The sequence below is a fragment of the Molothrus ater genome, chromosome 2 (assembly GCF_012460135.2).
Source record: "Molothrus ater isolate BHLD 08-10-18 breed brown headed cowbird chromosome 2, BPBGC_Mater_1.1, whole genome shotgun sequence".
In the NCBI taxonomy this organism is placed as follows: domain Eukaryota; kingdom Metazoa; phylum Chordata; class Aves; order Passeriformes; family Icteridae; genus Molothrus; species Molothrus ater.
The window spans coordinates 75885887-75904505 of record NC_050479.2 but is presented as its reverse complement, the minus strand read 5'-3'; the positions used below and the strand labels follow the sequence as shown (position 1 = coordinate 75904505).

Sequence of the window (18619 nt, the reverse complement as noted above, 5' to 3'; positions counted from 1 at the left end):
GGCAGCGAATCGGGCCGGCCGAGCCCAGCGTGACTGCCGGGCGCTGCTGCCGTGCCGAGGAGCAGCGCGCCACCTTTTCCGCCCCTCCCGCTAGCTCAGCCCTGTCCCGCCCCGTTCCGCTGATTTCTGAGCGCGTCGAGCGCCGCCTCCTTGCCCGGCGCCACCCGCAGCTAGGCCGCCTGCGCACCAGGGCCGCCATCTCTGGTCACCATAGGGACGGATCCCGACGACGCCGGGACGGCTCCGGGCCTCTCCGGAGCCCTGTGCCCCGGAGCGAGCCGCCGTCCTTCCCGCCGTGAGCCTTTTGGGTCTTCTCCCGCCAGCGCCTGTATGTGCTCCCGTGGTGCTCGGCATCCGCCCTCGCCTTAATCCTGCCTGGCGAGGTGCGTGCCGCCACCATGGCCGGGGAGGGAGACAGGAGGAAGCGCTTTATTTCAGCCACGGCTGCCAACTACTTCGGGCTGGAGCCGGCAGGCGGTGCCACTGCCCTGGCCGCGGGGCTGCATTCCCGTCCGGAGCTGAGCCGCTTCCTCGACGACGGCAATGAGTTCCTGCTCGTGGTGCAGCACTCGGGCGCGCAGCTCAGCGCCTCCAACAAGGTACCGTGGTGTCCGCCGCGTCCCGGCGTGCGAACGGGGAGGCAGAGCCCGCAGTCAGCCCAGGCTTGGTGGCCGTAAAAACTGGTGTCAGATTTGGGAAGCATCTCCCTCCTGCGAATATCTGTGCAGGTCTCTGTGTCTGCTGCAAGCTACTGGCGGCTGCCGTGGTTTAACCCCAGCTGGCAGATAAGTACCACTCACTGTCCCCCCACCTCGCCGTGGGGAGAAGAATCGGAAAGAAAAGAACGCCGTGGGTTGAGATACGAGCAGTTTAATAACTGAAACGAAATAAAATATAATAATAGCTAACTACTTACACGCTAGTAATAATGTTAATATCTGTAATGAAAAGGGGCGAGAGAGGAGAATAAAACCCAAGAGAGACAAGAGATGCCCAGTGCAGTTATTCACCCCCCCCGACTGCTGCCCAGCCCGTCCCCCAGCAGCGATCGGTGCCTCCCGACCAGCTCTCCCCAGTTCATGCACTGGGCAGGATGCTCTGTGCTACGGAATATCCCTCTGGCCAGTTCGGGTCAGCTGCCCCAGCCATGCTGCCTCCCTGCTTCTTGTGCCCTCCTCGCTGGCAGAGCATGGGAAACTGAAAAGTCCTTGAATTTGAGTAATTACTGCTCAGCAACAACCGCTGTATCAGTGTGATATTAGCATTATTCTCATACTAAACCCAAAATACAGTACGGTAAGAAAATGAACTCTAGAACACTGTCCCCAGAGTGCATGAAGTCCATATGATCAGCTGATGGTACATTTGTTAGTGGATTGTGCCCATGTTGTTGCAGTTTTAGTGTGTTGTCTATTGTCTCTATGTGAATGGCCTGGGCATGGAGTTGGATGTATGATTTCTTCCTGGGCATGGCTGCATGCACGTGCCCCAAAGGATTGCTAGGCAATGTCTGTGCAGGGAATGGGACCCAACGTGTGGTTGGCTGATATTTGACAAATTGGCTGATATTTGACAAATCCAAGGTGGGTGTTTGTCCAAAGCATGTATTTTTCAATTTGATGGGTCTAGCTGTAAACAAATCTGAGGTTCATTGCGTGAAATGTCCTGCCTTGAGTCTTGTGATCAGCAAGTGACTCTTGGGGTTGCTACCACGGGGTGTGATGTGCACTCAGTGTCACCATGTAGGGAGGGCATGGTGTGGTGCAGCCGCTCAGAGTGTACAGGCAAGGTGTGGGTCTTGACAATGGGACCTGTTATTCTGCAGTGAGACCAGGGGCTTCGTGTCTCTTATGTCACTGGCTTCACACATGGAAGAAGCATGTAAGGAGTCATCAACATGTGGAGTGTGGACCCATAACTTGCATAACTCCTTGGTTAATCCTCTGAAGTCTAGTGCCTGCTGTATTCAGGCAAGAATGAACATATATGTGTACCAGTTTTTGGGGGTGCTGCTGAGCCACTGTCTAAAATACAAAGCAGCTTTCAGCAGCTGTGGAAGATCAGAGGGATATTAGTGTTATACTCTGTACTTGTTGTCTCAATGAAGCTATGTCTGTGGGAGTTAGGCTAAACACTTGATAAGAAAGTAAAACAGATACTGTCCAGTAAAACTGAAAGCTGTTCTTACTAACCTTTGTTTCTCTTAACAGAAATACAGTACACAAATGTTTGCAATGGTACAGGATCTGAGATTTCACTTAGTGTCTCTTTTTGCTATAAATTTATCAAGTGTTTAATAAGTTTTCTATGAATTCTCTTCAGCCACAAATAATTTCAGTAATTACTTTATGGCAATTTTTGGAACTTTACCCATAAATTGGGCTGTGGATGGAACGTTCATCATGCTGCAATTTATGATTTCAGTGATGAAGGAGCATGCCTGTCTCTGTTCTTGAGAAATCTATGAATAATGTATTTACAAAGTCAGGAGAACCATACAGAATATTTAGAATCTATAGAAGAATATTCCCAAAGGTTTGTAGCATAAAAATACAATTTAAAATAGGCCTAATGCTTAGTTTCTCTAGGCACAAGGCAGAGTTTCTGTTTTGTCCAGAGAAAGTGGTAAATGGAGTTTTCAAAATGTAGTAAGAACTGATGATATTTACAGACATTATATGCTGTAGAAGCTTTATATATTTGATTTTGGAAGTCAGGTTCCTATGGACTCAGAAATGAGTATCATAAAAATTATAATTTTCTGTGCAAATCAAATACTACCAGAATTTTATCAGAGCCCAGAGGGAGATATATGGCTATTTTAAATTTTTTCTTGATGCAAATTGTTTGTGTAAATAGTGTATGCAGTTTAGCAGTTAGTAACAGCTTTCTAACAAATCCTGTTTTCTTGATTATTACAGATTGAAGCTACTGATTCAAAGAATAATGTGTTGGTGTTCTTTAAGCTGAGACCTGATGTAATTACTGAAGATAATCTTCACAGTAATATTCTTGTGTCATCTATGCTAGATTCACCAATCAACACCCTTTATCAAGCTGTACGACAAGTTTTTGCACCAGTATTACTAAAGGTGAGCAATATACTACTTTAATGTTCTGTAGGTTTATATTGAGACATTTGAATTCAATAGGATGTTACCTAATTCTGAGCTAAATATTTTATGTCATGAAACCAAAATGTTTGAGGAGATTAAGCAATGGTTGATAGCTATAGTTGCTAAGTTAAAGAAAGTACTTAAGCTCCTATCAGTAAGGATGAGAGGAAGGTTCTGGTTATACATATGCCTGACTGGAAATGTGGAATACACTGGCCATTGGTTGTTAATGTGGAAAAATGGCTCACATGCTTTCAGGGTGCCTTTATGAACCTGGCAACTGACTTTTGATTTTGTAATAAAAATTTTTTTATAGTATTATTCTGAATTGTTAAATCAAAAGAATGAGGTGCTCTTCCTTGACTTCAGGGAAAAAAAATGCTACATTATCCCACCATATGGTTGGTACTTAATCTGAATTTTGTATTTTTTTAATGATTAATGGGAAGAAAATACTAATTGCTCTATCGTGTGAGTCATAATTTTCAAACTTTTCATTACAGGATGAGAAATGGAGTAAAACATTTGATCCTAAGCTCCAGAAACTTCTAAGTGAGCTTGAAGCTGGCTTGAGTACTGCTCTCAGAAGATCAGATCCCAGTTACACAGGAACAAAATTCAGTGAAGATGATGTGCAAGGTTTGTTTTGCAATTATGTCTTTTATAGTTAAGTTTTGAATTCAGAGTAAATAATTTATTTACAAGTTGAAAGTTTAGGTTTCCCAGTGATTTCACAGTGTAAAATATAACTGGTTGTTGTTAGTAGACTGGAATTACTTGGTCATGCCAGAAGAGCAGAGTTGACTTTTATACTGCATCTAATCAGGATCAGAAGTTAAAGGATATTTATATAACCGTATGTATAAATTTGCTTTAGAAAGTATGTTCTGACTGAATGTATTTTATAAGCATTAATTAATTTAATATATAAATATTTTCTATTTTATTTGCAGCTATACTTACACCAACAGATGAATTTCAGTTCTGGAGAGAATTTGCTCATCGTGAACATAAAGGATGTAGTAAAGAGAGAGCGTCATATTTTAGAGACCTATTTGAGGACATTGCAAAAGTATGTTTTATTTTCTGTGATCAGGGAAATATTTCTAGACTTAGTAAGAACCACTCTTCCTATGAAATCTATGTCAGTATATGTACACTCTTTCCAAATATATGAATATATAACTATTGAGTTATTTTTTCTTAGGCAAAGTTTTACTTTAAATGATATTCACGTAGCTTGTCGTGACAGTGGTGGGTGGGAATGCTGACATTTACTTGGGAGTGGATTTGGTCATTGAATACTAGGAGCTGCTGTGGAAATACAACTGTATGCTACAGTTTGTGAGCTGGGGATTGACTCATGAGATGAAAAGGACGCCATTAATGCTGTTATGCAACACTTCAGGCACCCTCAAAGCACTTTCTTGAATAGTGCTTCAGATAGCAATGAATACTTCGCACGAATAAACTTACACAAATGCTTGGTTTTTCAAGAGGATTGTGACATATCTGTTATGCAGTAAACCTCAGGAAATACAGCACTTGCCAGCTTCAGGAAAGTGTAAATGTTTTGACAATGCTATTTGCAAAGTAAACATATTAAGGATATTTTTTCTAGGATTATTACAACTTGGATACCCTCTCATTATTTGAAGTTGTGGATTTGGTGGAGGCTACCAAGGACACTGTTGATAGTGTGTGGAGACAAACAGAGCATGATCCTTATCCACAGTCTCGCATGCATAATCTCTTGGATGTGATAGGTAAACCTTTATGCAGTCTTTATTAAATGAACAGTTGAGAAAAGTAAAGTGATTCCTTGAGCAGAGACCTTCTTCCTTGTAAAGGCACCAATAACAGCCCACGGCATGAAGGTGCTTGCTTCTTGTAATTATGATCCATGAATATTTGCCTTCTAGTATGTGGTAATTCAGCCAGTTCTGATGCCTTTACATATGCTTGGGAATAGTTAGTTAGAAGATAGTTGTAATAGATAGTTAGAAGATGGAGTTGGATATCTTTCAGCCTGTGGGCTGGATTTGTCATGCTTCTGTTTGATTCCCTGTCTTTCTTTCAGAGGAGAAAACTTATTTACATTAACTCCCATTAAAGGTTGGTTCAGTCTGTGTGAAGATGAGAGCAGGATGTGCAGACAGGTTTTTCTCTCATTCTCTTGACAGCAGCCCCATGTTTTGGGACAGGCATAGGACAGTGAGTTTGTGTGCTCCTGCCAGATGTGTGTGTGTGTGAGAGGAAGAGTTGTGGGGAGCAGCCAGATACAGCCATTGCTGCTGATAAAGACAGGTGCTTGTGTGTGGAATCCGGAATCCAAATCCATCAGCTTCACATGTTGGACCAACTTCTGTTTACCTTGGAGATATTCAAGAGATTTATTGAATCAGAAACAAAATAATCAGTTATTGCTGCATTTGTATGGTTTGAAATCAAGACACTACACTATTGTTTTAATGTGATTGGAATGTGGTGTAGCTTTAAAGTAATTATTTTAAACAAACATCTTGGTTTTTTGTATTTTTTTGTCTTCTAGGTGGCTCACTAGGTAGATTTGTTCAGAGAAAATTAGCAACTTTGAATTTGTGGGAGGATACTTTCCACAGTGTTAAAGAAAATATACAGGCTGGCATCTTGATTTGTGAACAGTGGGTGTCAGCTTGTGACTACCTGACCGGACAACTGTGGCAACATTACACTCTACATCCATGGAAAAATGAGAAATATTTCCCTGAACTGATAGCCAAACTTGGCCAACGTCTTGATGAGGTAGAGGTTTGAATTATACGCATTAGTTTCATTAGACACAGAATTAAACAGCATTGTTCCAAGTTAAAAAAGAGAATTAAAATACTTCCATAGTCTTTTCAGAGTCAGTTAGTATTCTATAATCTGTTTGTCTCTCTTTCAAAAATTTCTTGTAAAAAGGAGAGACATGTGTACTTGTAAAAATTTTATGTAAAAATACATTTGTTATATCAAATACTTTCTTTCCCTCATAGGTGCTAACTGTTAGAACACTTCATGAAAAACTTATGTTCTTTTTGCCAGCTGGAGAAAAGAATTCTTTACATCTTTCCCATGTGTTTGAGCCCTTTGCTGGCCTAAATCCTGTACACTATAATCCTTACACAGAGGTATAATGCTTATTTTTAATTTATTTACATTCTTTCTGTGTCTTTCTACAATGTATATAGCCCTAAACTAACACATGAACTCATTATCTCTAGCCATTGTGGAGAGCAGCAGTCTCTCAGTATGAAAGAATTATTGCGCCAGTGGAACAAAAAATAGCAAGCAAATTGAAGAAATTTATTTCAGAAATTCAGGACAGTCCACAGCAGGTATGGGTAATTCTGTATTCTGAAAACTTTCCTGAAGATCAAGTTATTTAATTCCTAAGTAGTCAGTTTAGGGGATAGGAGTAAGTACTTAGAGCCAAAGACAGCACTACTGAGTGGTATCAGCCTATGTTTAATTTTTTTCCTAAGAAAGTGATAACTTTAAAAAATCTTTATATTCCAGCTTCTTCAAATATTTCAGAAGCATAAGGAACTGATAAAGCATCCAAATATAAGCAAAGAGTTGCTTTTTGAGAGGGAAACATTGCTGGCAGCACTTCAAGATTATGTCAAAGGTATTTAATTGCCTTAGTTTTTTTGTGCATGCAGGGATCTTTATTTACTTCAAGAATTATGCCAGTTTTCCTAGTATATTTTTATAACTGCAGTAATAATCTCAAGTTGCTCTGTTAGATTTCTGTTCTAATGAATCTTTTGCATGTGTTAGACTATGAGACAGACTTTGGAACTCGATGCCATGGTGTTCCTGGTGATGTTTCTGGACCGCTGTCAGGCAAGAACCTTTCTGAAGTTGTCAATAATATTGTGTGGGTACAGCAGCTGGAGCTGAAGGTAACAGATTCTGTTACTGTTTGCACACATTTTTTCATAGCATGTAGAACATGGTATTTGACATTTCTGTGGGGAATTTCACACAGTAAAATTGTGGGCTTCCCAAGAGTTATATAATCAAGGTTCCTTATCAGTGGTGCTGCTTGCTAAGTTGAATTTTATTAGCAGACCCAGAATGTAGTCCTTTTGTAGTAAACTGAACTGCCTCTTAAAAAAAAACAAAAAGAAAGACTAAAATTCATACAGTAGGTGTTTTTGTTAAATTTTACCCTCCAGTTTGCATTTTAAAATTGTATTTAGGATTCACAGATACCCAGATTGTGAAATCCTGATCCTCACTTGTTATTACTAACCTTTGTAGTGTCTTCTTGAAATCAAAGAGTAGTTGAGCTTGTGCCTGCCAGGGAATTTGCAGTAAATGTCCAACAATTCTGTTTTAATTTATCTTGTTTTTTAAAGTTTGTATTTACACTTCAGTAGGAAACTTTAAACATTTTTGGACAACACTGACCAGTGAGAGCCAAAATGTTTTCTGTGAACATAAGTGCCCTCTACAATAACTCTAGATTTGAATAAGAATAGAAGATATTTATCCCAGAATACCTATTAGCCTGATTCAGCTGATGTATGTCAGTTTTATGTCTGCTTTAGGCTGTGCTGAATTTTTTAATTGCTCTCAAATATCCACTGATTGTATTGACTAGGATTTTAATTTGTCCACTTGTAGATGTGAAATTCCATTTCAAATACCTTTGAGTATTGTCATGGACCTTATGGATACAACAGAAGACTCATGGGAGATCTGTACCTTTACAGAGACTTAATTAAAGACCAAGTGGGATATCCTGGGGTATCTTAAGAGGAGTGGATGCCATTGTCAGTGTTGTCAGTGAACAGCTTATTCAAACCCAATTTACTGTAAAGAGAATTCAGACATTGGGACACAGTTTAGAATTCACTTTTTTTTTCCTAATCAGCTTTTGAATCCCACTTGGATGTTTTGTAATACTGATTTTTATTGTGATTTTTCTTTTCTGATTGAATACTGGGAAGCTAACCTTCTTTTCTTTGTTATTGTATTTAAGGTGGATGATTCTATCAAGCTGGCAGAGGCTCTTCTGTCTGACTTACCTGGATTTCAAACTTTTCATCAAAGTGCAAATTCTTTTCTGGAACAGTTGAAAGTATATGAGCAAGAGCAATTTGATGATTGGTCTAGGAATATCCAGTCAGAATTATCAAATCCCAAGTCAGGACTTTGGTAAATACACTCTTGTTTAAATAACATCTATTAAATAATGAAATCTGTAGTGTGGTATAATTCATTAGAACTTGACAAGGGAAATAAAAAAAAAAATACAGGATTGAGAATGAATGGAGAGACAAAATAGAGCAATTTATTTTGCTTTCATCATCCTGGCAGTCTTGCTTGGTAAGGTGAAGTATATAGGACAATATTATTAATTAATAGCCAATATTGCAGGTCACTAGCTAATCTTGAGGTTTTTGTTAGCACCTGGAATGAAAGACTGTTTGGTTTGCTTGTTGTTTTTACTTGTTACCCATTGTAATCTTTACAGTGATAATGCATAGAGACTAGATGAGAATATAGCTGTGATATACAGATAACACATGTAGAGTAACAAATTAATTGTTATGCACAAGAAATTCTACAGTCTCCATAAGGCAGATGAAAGAAGGGTAAGCAGATCAATTTAAACCTCATGAATTTTTTTCCCCAAAATAATAAAATTACTGTATGGGGTACTAAAATATATTTTAACAATTTTAGTTGATTGGCCACATATCTTCTGTCTTCGACTCTGAGTGTTGCAAAATTCCTCTGAAAAGAATTTGTCCACAGTTACAGGGGATACAGGAGTTTATACTTAAGCAAAAGCTTGTATTTTAATGAAAATACTCAAATATATAACAGCCATCTATATTATTAGTACTATAAAATTTTGTTATTGTGAGATTTTAAAATATGTGAAATGGTTAGTTAAAAGAACAAGAAAAGAAGTAGCTCCCTACAAAGGGGAATGCAATGGATATGGGAACTAGAAAAGAGATGAGAAAAGAAAAAAATAAAAAAATGAGTAAGCTGAAGTATATATGAAAGGATGGTGGTAGAAGCATTGCAATAGTAGAAAAAAAAATAGAATAAAGTCTGAAGATAGGCTGATGTTCTTATGAGCATCTGGCTGAATATACCAACATTCTCCATTGATGCAAGTTCTGGTTCTTAGGATTGGTTCTTTCATTATTTTCTTGCCTCTTTGCAGTGCTGGAGAGTGGGGCTGGTAAGGCTCCTGCTTGACAGACTGTGATGGATACAGTGTAATCTAGAATACTGTCTAGCTGTGAGTTACATGTTAACTATTGTCACAAACTTGAAAAACTTTGTAAGCAAAAATGATCTGTCTTGTCTTCATTGGCTTTGAATTAAAGGAAAAGGTTACTGGAATAATTTCTGAGTAAATGAAAATGTTAATATGCATAGAAAAACAAAATAGAATGACATGAAGCTGTTTCGAATAGTTTGTTATATTGTAGTAAAATGCACCTAAGAAAGGATAAATATCATTACTGATTATATTCAGTAATATGTTTGATTTTGGTTCAGTATCCAAGCTAATAGCCCTGTGATGGAGTTGGATCCCATTTCTGGAACATTAAACATACTTTACTCAGATCGTTTGGTGACTCTGCTGAGAGAAGTACGTCAGCTTTCAGCACTTGGGTTTGCTATACCAGCTAAAATACAGCATCTTGCGAACACTGCACAAAAGTTCTGCAAGCAGGCAGTCATCCTCAAGCAGGTATAAGATTATGCCATAATAACTTCCTGTTCTGACTTCCCTGCTTGAACTTCTCTACAGTGCTGTCTTTTCTGTCTGTGTGGTTAAGCTTTTCACTGTACTTGTCTGTATGAAAGTGACTTCTTTCTTGAAAAATTTAGAAAAGCCCATAAAAGAAAACAAAAATCCTTTGAAATTTCAGAATGTGTCTTCTTTTGAAATATAATATTAAAGCCATATGAAGTTACTGTATGAATATACAAAAATATGACAAGTAATTAGTTGATTACCCGGTTTTCAGTTTTTTATAATTATGGCTAAAGGGAATTCTCATAAAATGTAACAACTTTTCCTCACCATTGCTAGTTTTCAACTGAAAATATATGAGCAAGTATTTTAATGGAAGTATGCTTGGGGTTTCTGGGGGGGTGGCCTATTTTTTTGATTGCACTGAATGTCACGTATGTTTTTGTTTGGCTTATATTTCAGTTCAATTTCACATGACGTGTCATTGATATCTGGGATACTCCTACAGCTAGGGCAAAGGTGACATGAGACTTTTTATGTTTTCTTTTAAATTTAAGCTCTCTTTTACAGGTGGCACATTTCTATAATTCTATTGATCAACAAATGATTTGGAGTCAAAAGCCAATGATGTTGCAATCTGCTCTAGCATTTGAACAGATAATTAAGGTGAAAGAATTCCCCTATCTTTGTCTTTTTAATTTCAGTGGTATCTGTGCATATTCTGTGCTGCTTTTTTTACATTTATTGCATTGTTATTAAAAAAAAATATTTCTTGATAAACAGGTGAAGTTGATTAGCAATTATTGTCACATTTTTGGTTTTGATCTGGGCAGAACAGAGACCAAGAGAGGCATTTAAGGTGTCCTCTCATCTTTAGATGTCTGCTTTTGTTCGTGGAGCCGCAGTCTCAACATCAGTTGAGATCTATTTCAAACTCTGTTAGGAGTCTGTCGTTAATCCCTCTCCAGTGCACTGATGTAGCTATAATGCTATGCCCCTACATGTCTTATTTTGTCTCTACTGCAGCTAGGGAAAGGGAGATCCTCCATTTGTTTTGCTAGGAATAAAACCATTTTTGTTATATTATCACTTCTGGATGTTGGTTGGTAGATTGTCATTAAATGTTACAAAGGTTGTGTGTTTTTAAAGCATCCAAAATCAGGTCCTGGAGGAAAAGCTCAAATAACATGGGATAATCCCAGAGAACTGGAGGCTTATATCCAGAAACTCCAAGGTGCTGCTGAACGGATTTCCACTGAAAATAGAAAACTAAGAAAGTGGCACACAAATTTCATTCAAAAGGTACATTTTCCAGAAGAAATTGAAGTCATGTCTGTCATACCATATCTTAACCTTTCTTTAATTTACATGATGATGAGTATGTTTATTATCCCTTAAAATTCTTTTAACAGGTCATATCACTTATGAATATTGATCTACTGCGGCAGCAGCAGCGTTGGAAAGATGGACTTCAGGAACTCAGAACCGGTTTTGCCAGCCTCGAGTCACAGGCAGGGTTTGATTTTCCTACTGCAAACTGTGAACATTTGACTTTTCAACAGTAATCAAGATTTAAGACTCAAACATAGCATGATTGAATTAATTCTGATTAAGGAGTTACTAGTTGTCTTAGGAAAACATCTGTGTCCTAGTTAATGCCAGACGTGAGATAAAATCACTGATGAGGAGGATGGAGATAATTTTTTTATGTCATACTAGCAATGGGAGAAGAACTTTTGGTCAATGACAGATGTTAGATGAGGAAATGGGAAAACCTTGGATAATGTAGATCAGTTGTGTCTGAGCCATTTATGCAAGGTAAAATGAAGATATTGATACAGATAATGAATGATTCACACACAGAATAAAATAAATTTATAAAATTTGGAATTAAAATGCATTTCTGCCTGAAATAATGAGAAAAACATATTTTTGTTTGTTCACTTATCAGCTGCCAACTTTTAGAGTAGACTCATTGAATTGTTAAGGTTGGAAAAGACCCTTAGTGCCATTAAAATGATAAAAATTTTGATTAAAATATAATATTATCTAAGTAAGCTATTTTGAGTTATTATTCAAGCCAGTTCAGTTTTTCCTATAACCTTCAGCAATCAAAGGACTATATTCTTAGATGGATATGTTGTTCTTATCCTTCATAATCTGCGAATGCAGATTACTTTCATTGGTATTTGCTAGTCAAATAAATGCAGTGTCTTTATCGTATTTTACTTCTAATTTTGTTTTTATTCTGTCAAGATAATATAAAAATAATCTGGCTTGGTTTCTTTTCACGTTTAATTTGCAGATTCTTATAATTAACTCAGTATATTTTATGATTTCCTTTAGGATCTGTTTGAAAATTATTCTGATATTACAAAATGTTTTTAGATGGAAAATTACCTAAACTGTTTTCAGTCACTCTTCAAAAATCTTTGAGTAGAAGTGATAAAACTTAACCTATAAGATGGTGTAGTCTTACTGCTGTTGTCATCAATATGTTACATATTTCTTTAAAAACCCTGTTATAATTGTCTTAAGGTTTACTTAAGACAACTTCAGGTTTTCTTAATCTTTAGAATCTTTATGTTGAAGAGCTCCTATGGGTAACTTTGAATTGTAGGACAGACCTTAACTGTATAGCTTCCTGCAGCAACCCTGGACTGCCTCCAAAGCCCCGCCAAAAAGTCTCCAATTGAACAAAAGAACCTTTTAAGCTGGAAGGAGTTTGTAGCTTTTTTCCTAGCTTCTGTTGTCCTTCTGCAGATCCTTCCATAACTTGCAAATGACTATTTAGCTCAACTGGTCAGCGTGCTAATAATGCCAAGGGTAATGGGTTTGATCCCTGTATGGACAATTCACTTAAGAGCTGGATTTGATGATCCTTGTGGCTCCCTTCCAGCTCAGAATAGTCTATGATTAACAGAACTTGACTGTATGATAAGACTTTCCATGTTCTTACAGTGCAGTGTAGCAGATTTTGATGAAAAACTGAGTTCTTTGAGGTAAAATTTTACATTAATTTATTAGTTAACATTGTTCTGTGGAAACACACAAGAATCTTTATAAATAATATTTAAAAGGTAGCTTACATATAATAAGAAAATAGAAGATGTGATACAGGTTTAAGTCTCCTGTTCAGCCAGCTCTTTATATTATTTCCAACAGAGTCCTCTGCATTTTAGAGTAACCCTGAAGAACATTCTGGTTAAACCAATGGGTGATGAATATCAGTGAATCTCTTATGTTGATTTACCACAGAGACTGTTTGATTTGGATTTTTTTTTAATCCTATATTAATTTGAAATAAATGCAATAAATGCAATAACTGGTCACAAAATCAAAAACTCATATCTTGAGTTAGAAGGGGCCCACAAGGACCAACTCCCTGCTCCTCACAGGACTATCTAAAACTAAACATTGTGACTTAAGTATGTTGTCCACATGGTCCTTAAACTCTGACCAGCTTGGTGCCATGACCCACTCTGCGCCAGCTGTGTGATTACTGAATGTTAATAAGATCCTGGTCTTTGGATTTTATACCATATAAGTTTCATCTTATAATTATGGTTTGAGGAATAAAATAAAAAAAAATAAACATTGTTATATTTTAGGGTTTCAAATCGAGTGATATGAAAGCTTGGAGACAGCACTGGAATCATCAACTTTACAAAGCTCTGGAGCATCAGTATCAAATGGGCTTAGAAGCACTCAATGAGAATTTACCAGAGATAATTATTGATCTGACATTCAAGTAAGAATTTTTTTTTTCCTTGAAAGAAAATATTCGGGCGCAGATTACATTAAGATACTAGTTTTTCTGTTATTTGTTTCACTTTTTAGGCAGGGTCGCTTACAATTCAGACCTCCTTTTGAAGAAGTGCGAGCTAGATATTACAGAGAAATGAAGAGATTCATCTCTATTCCAAATCAGTTTAGGGGAGTAAGTGAGGCAGAAGATGAGTCTATATTCACTGTTATGACTGAAAGACATGCAAATGGATTTCTGACCGCTTTCAGTAAAGCAGAGGATTTGTTCAGAAGGCTGACAGATGTTTCTAATCAATTCAAGGTATTTTCAATAGTGGACCTACTCATACTCTTTTTCACTTAGATTTGTATCATTTTATGCTTTGGACATTCTAGAAGTAGTTGAGCAATGATATTTGTGAATCACTGTCCATTTCTTCAAGGCATATAAGCAAAAGCTTAGCAAGTTCATCCATATTAAGCCAACAACTTAAGCATATGTCTGACTTGAAGTATATCTATAGTTCCTTTTGAATACTCTGTATAATAGCTGATTTTTCAGTCTTTGTTTTGAATATCCTTAAATGTGTGAACTGTTTTTTACCTCCTGATTTTTGCACTAAGAAAATGTACAGGTAATTGAAGAAGCACAAAGGTTAAAGAGAATGTAACTTGAAAACATTATTAGAGTATTTTAATATTATTGAGAAACAGTTTTTTAATCTGGGAAATATTTCTTTTCCATGGAATAAAAAATAATGTTGGAAAGGAATGGGTCGTAATTGGCCAAGTAGATATGGAACTTTTGGTGAAGACACACCTTTCTAGCAAACAGCACTGGGAAAAAAATTTCAAGGCATTAAAAGTGAGAGGGAAAGAAGCAGAACGTCTTCCAAGGTACAGTGTAACTCTTCTTTTGTTTGAGTAATGTATTTTATCAGATATTTTAAAGGTAATAGTAAAATAGAGATGAAGATATAGATAGAGTTTCAAATGTTTTTAAACTGTGGATGTAGTTTTTAAATGTTTAGATTTTGATTTTTCATTTTCATTTTTAGATACTCTCTTTTATTTGTGTCACCATCTCTGAAAGCTAATTACTTCCTCTTGATATAATGGAAAACTTCCTCAGAATTCAGGGCTACTTCTGAAATATTCCAAACCATAATATTTTAACAAATCTTTTAGCTAAGTCCTGTACATGTGAAATATATATTGGAGTTAGGAACAGACATAGCAAATGTTTGTCATGAAGTAATTCCTGTAATGAAACATTTGATTACCTCTTATAATTTATAGTTTGAAATATGGTAGGGTAGGCTTTTATTCCTATCTATATTCACATGAACCTATTGTACTGTATGGTTAGAGTTCTAAAGTAAAACTGGTAAGAATCATGTTTAGAGCAATGAGAAAAATGTGACATTTCATGCTGGAGAAGTGGAACTTGCTGGCTAGTGATGCTCTGAATAGTAAAGATATTCATGAGTTCATGGACAAACTGAGGTGAATTGAAGAAAAGCTGGCTGATGTGCCTTATTTCCAGAAGCAGCATGTTGCTAAGAAATCCATGAGGTGAAGATATTAGTGTTGAGGGAGGATAGTCAGGAAGATATCCAGTGAGGTAGATCTTTTTTTAGTGTTCTTTAGGTATCTACTTATGGTTACTGATATATTAGATATGGGGCCTTGAAATGCGTTGCTATGGCTTTTTTTCAGTTCTAATTGCTGTTGAAGGCTGAGTTAGTAAACTGTGATGGAAATCAGAGAATTAAAGACATGAATATACAAATAATGAAAGTATTTTTCTTTTGAGTATGTTAATAGCCTTTCAGAATTTTATGGCACTGGTTATATAAAATCAAGCCATTTTCTAACTATTTGGAGAAACAGAGCATTGGACCTCAGTCCCCATAAAACTGAAAGTGTATAGGCATAATTGTTGTAAAAATTTCAATACTATGGCTTAATTTCCCAAGAAGCTATGACTTTCACTTGTAGAATTATAAGGGAAATTTCTCATTAAACTATGAAGTTAGGCTAAACTATAGATGTGCATAGATCTAGAGATACTAACATGTAGGTATGCTACTGAATATTTGCTGTCTTTTAATCTCTTTTTTTTGAAGCACGATCAGAATAGATTGTTTAACTGTGAATTGCAACCCTGTGAAAACTGTGATTGATGATTTCATCCAGAAGTTGTATGACATTCTAGTTCTTTCTTTGAGAAAATCTATTCAAGGTAAATAATATCAATGAACAGTATTTTAGTTTTGTTTGTTTCTGTTGTACTTGGGCACATTTGTGTTAATGTATATACTTTTTTATAGAAATATTTTACTTTCAGGCACAGTGAAGTGCAGAAATCACAATGCAGAGAAAATAATCTGTTACAGCTGTGTATTCCTCGATATTACTTTTTCACTACAGACGTAGCCTAGGAGCCTTTGTTGTCCATTGTGTATCTTTCCTGTTTTCTTTTTTGGGCCACCTCTGTTACAGATGTAAAAGAATACATATGAACATTGTTTTGCTTGTTTCTTTGATCTGAAGAAAAAATTTATTGCTTCAGAGAAGAAAATTTATTTAATATTTAAGGGAGAAAAATTTCCTAGGTGTTTGAGAAGGTGTAATAAAATGTAATAAAAATGCTATTAGATTTTTCTTTTACAAATTGAAATACTTCATGAAGAGTCTAAAATAATCTGGATTTACTCCATAGAGTTGCTTCTCAAAACTGTTAAAACTGTGTTGGAGAATACAAAACATTTCCCTGTGTTGACCTATATGTGGAACAGCAGGACAAAGTGGAATAAAGCATAGATGATGAGGAATAACAGTGCTTTGTGCTTTAAATCTAATGGTTGTCACAGTTAACATATAACAGGTATTGTGCAAGAAAGTGAATTATTTCATAGCTTGAAAGGTGAATCTTTCCCAGAAGACTTCCTGGAGCTGTATAGTTCCTTTCTCAGTATCAAAAGAGATTTACCTTGGTGGGTAAATACAACATTATAGCTTATGCAGGCATTTTTTTGTGAGTCTTTTCGATATGTAAAGCACGGTGGCTTTAGTTAGTTAGCCTCTTTAAAAGACTCAAACCAAAATAAACAGAAAAAAACTCCCAAGAACCCAAAACCAATTTATATGTGTTAACCTAAAAAAAAAGACCTTTACAGCCTTTGAAAGTATATCAATAAATGCCTCATGTATTTATGTTTAATGTTCAGAAGGAGCTCTGATACTTATGGTCTAAATCATACACTGAACTCAGTGAATTACATTTGAAATGCTACTTGTAAACATAAATGTGCAGTTTTTGTTCCGGTAGTAGACAAGATTGGAGTCTGCAATTTTTAAGCAAATACATTGCAGACTTATGACTAATGCTGTATCCTTGTGCATTTGTCTGACTTGGATATTTAAAACTAGATTCTCTCCACAATAACTTTGTTTTCCATCTTTGTGTAGCTCACCTCTGTGATGTTTCTACATTTCTCACTGATGCGATGGAAACACTAGTGATTAGGCCCCAGACTGTAGAGGAAATAGCAGAAGACAATTTAAAATATTTAAGCCTACATGAACGAAAAGAGGGGGTAAGAGACTATTTTATTCTTTCCAGAGCAACAGCTATAAAACTGTAATTACTTTCTAGTATGGAATCTTAAATTTAAAAATAACTAATAAAGATCACGCTCAGGTCACATAGGGCAGTAGTCCATATAGCACAGTAATTTGTGTCCAGCAGTGGAGTGATTCATTTAAGGGAAAACATAAAATCAGGGTAGCTTTTTTGATACTTTTTACTTCTAACCTTCAACCTGAACCTTGTTGAGTTTTATGTGGTTCCTGAGCATATAGTAACGCTCAGTGAATTTCTTTTCTACAACCTTACCTTGTCTTCTCTTGAGAGCAAACATATGTTTGACATCCAAAATATACTCTGGTAAACTGTAGATCAATTACCCATTACATGTAGAACCCTTCTTTTTATTTTTTTTTCCAACTGGCATCTGTTAACTTCATACCATTTATGTCTTATATTGGAAGAGATATGGACCAAACAGTTCCTATTCTTCCTTTTCATGGCACATGTCTGTATTCTACTTTGCTGTGTCTGGTATCAGCAATCTCTGTTGTAGATTGAAGAGTGTTAGTTAATCTCATCTTTTCTTATGCATAAGCCCACTCATAACTTTGATTATCCTTGTTGCCTTTTGATAAGTCTTTTCTTTCTATTTCATTTTTCTGTGTGACCAACAGATTTTATTAAGTTTTTAAGATCTGAATAAACTATGGATTTACATGATGAAATTGTAATATTACCTCTTATTATCTTTTTGGTCTCTGTGACTCATAATATTTGTTTTGCTTCCTACTCCTTAGATTAAGCTCACATTTTGGTAAAACTAGCTCTCATAACCCTAAGATAGCTGTCAAGTGCAGTTTTTATCTTAGGACTCAACTTGTTCATGTGAAATTAATTTTTTCACATTTATGTCACTTTGTGGTTATCTACTTGAATTTTGCTTGTCACCGGTATCATCGGTTGTTATTTCTTATGCATTCATTCTGTAGTTCTTCTCAGGTGAAGTATTTTAATGCCTGAAATAACATAGTATCATTGGTAAACTTTATCATCTCCCAGACTGGTCTCCTTTTCCAATTCTTTTATAAGCACTTTGAGCAGTCCAGAACGTGTACTAAGAGAAAAATTAACTGCATCCCAGCCAAAGCCAGCAAACATACACACAGATTTATTGCATTCTGTTGCTCTGCTGCTCTTTTTCAATTTAACTGAGTTGATCTCTGCAATATATAAGGTGGCACTTATCTCTTTCATAGTTAACATTCACTTCTGTATATCTCATGTAAGGATCAAGGTTTAGAATTTCTCTAAATACCTCAGATATTATTTTTTTCAAATATTTTAGTATTATTCTATAAGCAATATTCAAAAAGCAGCTGTATATAAACTTATTATCTGTGCATA

General features: G+C 36.3%; 1 protein-coding gene across 1 annotated transcript in view; it reads left to right on the top strand.

The window, feature by feature from the left end:
* Positions 1–225: 225 nt before the first annotated feature.
* The window catches only part of DYNC2H1 (dynein cytoplasmic 2 heavy chain 1), a 143509-nt gene continuing 125115 nt past the window's right edge, over positions 226–18619 (top strand). Inside the window, 20 exon segments of the mRNA XM_036382349.2 lie at positions 226–599; positions 2922–3092; positions 3620–3755; positions 4070–4188; positions 4738–4882; positions 5668–5900; positions 6134–6268; positions 6362–6475; positions 6657–6768; positions 6921–7045; positions 8131–8306; positions 9672–9867; positions 10444–10539; positions 11023–11175; positions 11286–11384; positions 13485–13624; positions 13714–13942; positions 14390–14517; positions 15750–15865; positions 17095–17222. Of these exon segments, the coding sequence (XP_036238242.1) occupies positions 399–599; positions 2922–3092; positions 3620–3755; positions 4070–4188; positions 4738–4882; positions 5668–5900; positions 6134–6268; positions 6362–6475; positions 6657–6768; positions 6921–7045; positions 8131–8306; positions 9672–9867; positions 10444–10539; positions 11023–11175; positions 11286–11384; positions 13485–13624; positions 13714–13942; positions 14390–14517; positions 15750–15865; positions 17095–17222 (2952 nt within the window). The 5' untranslated portion in view covers positions 226–398.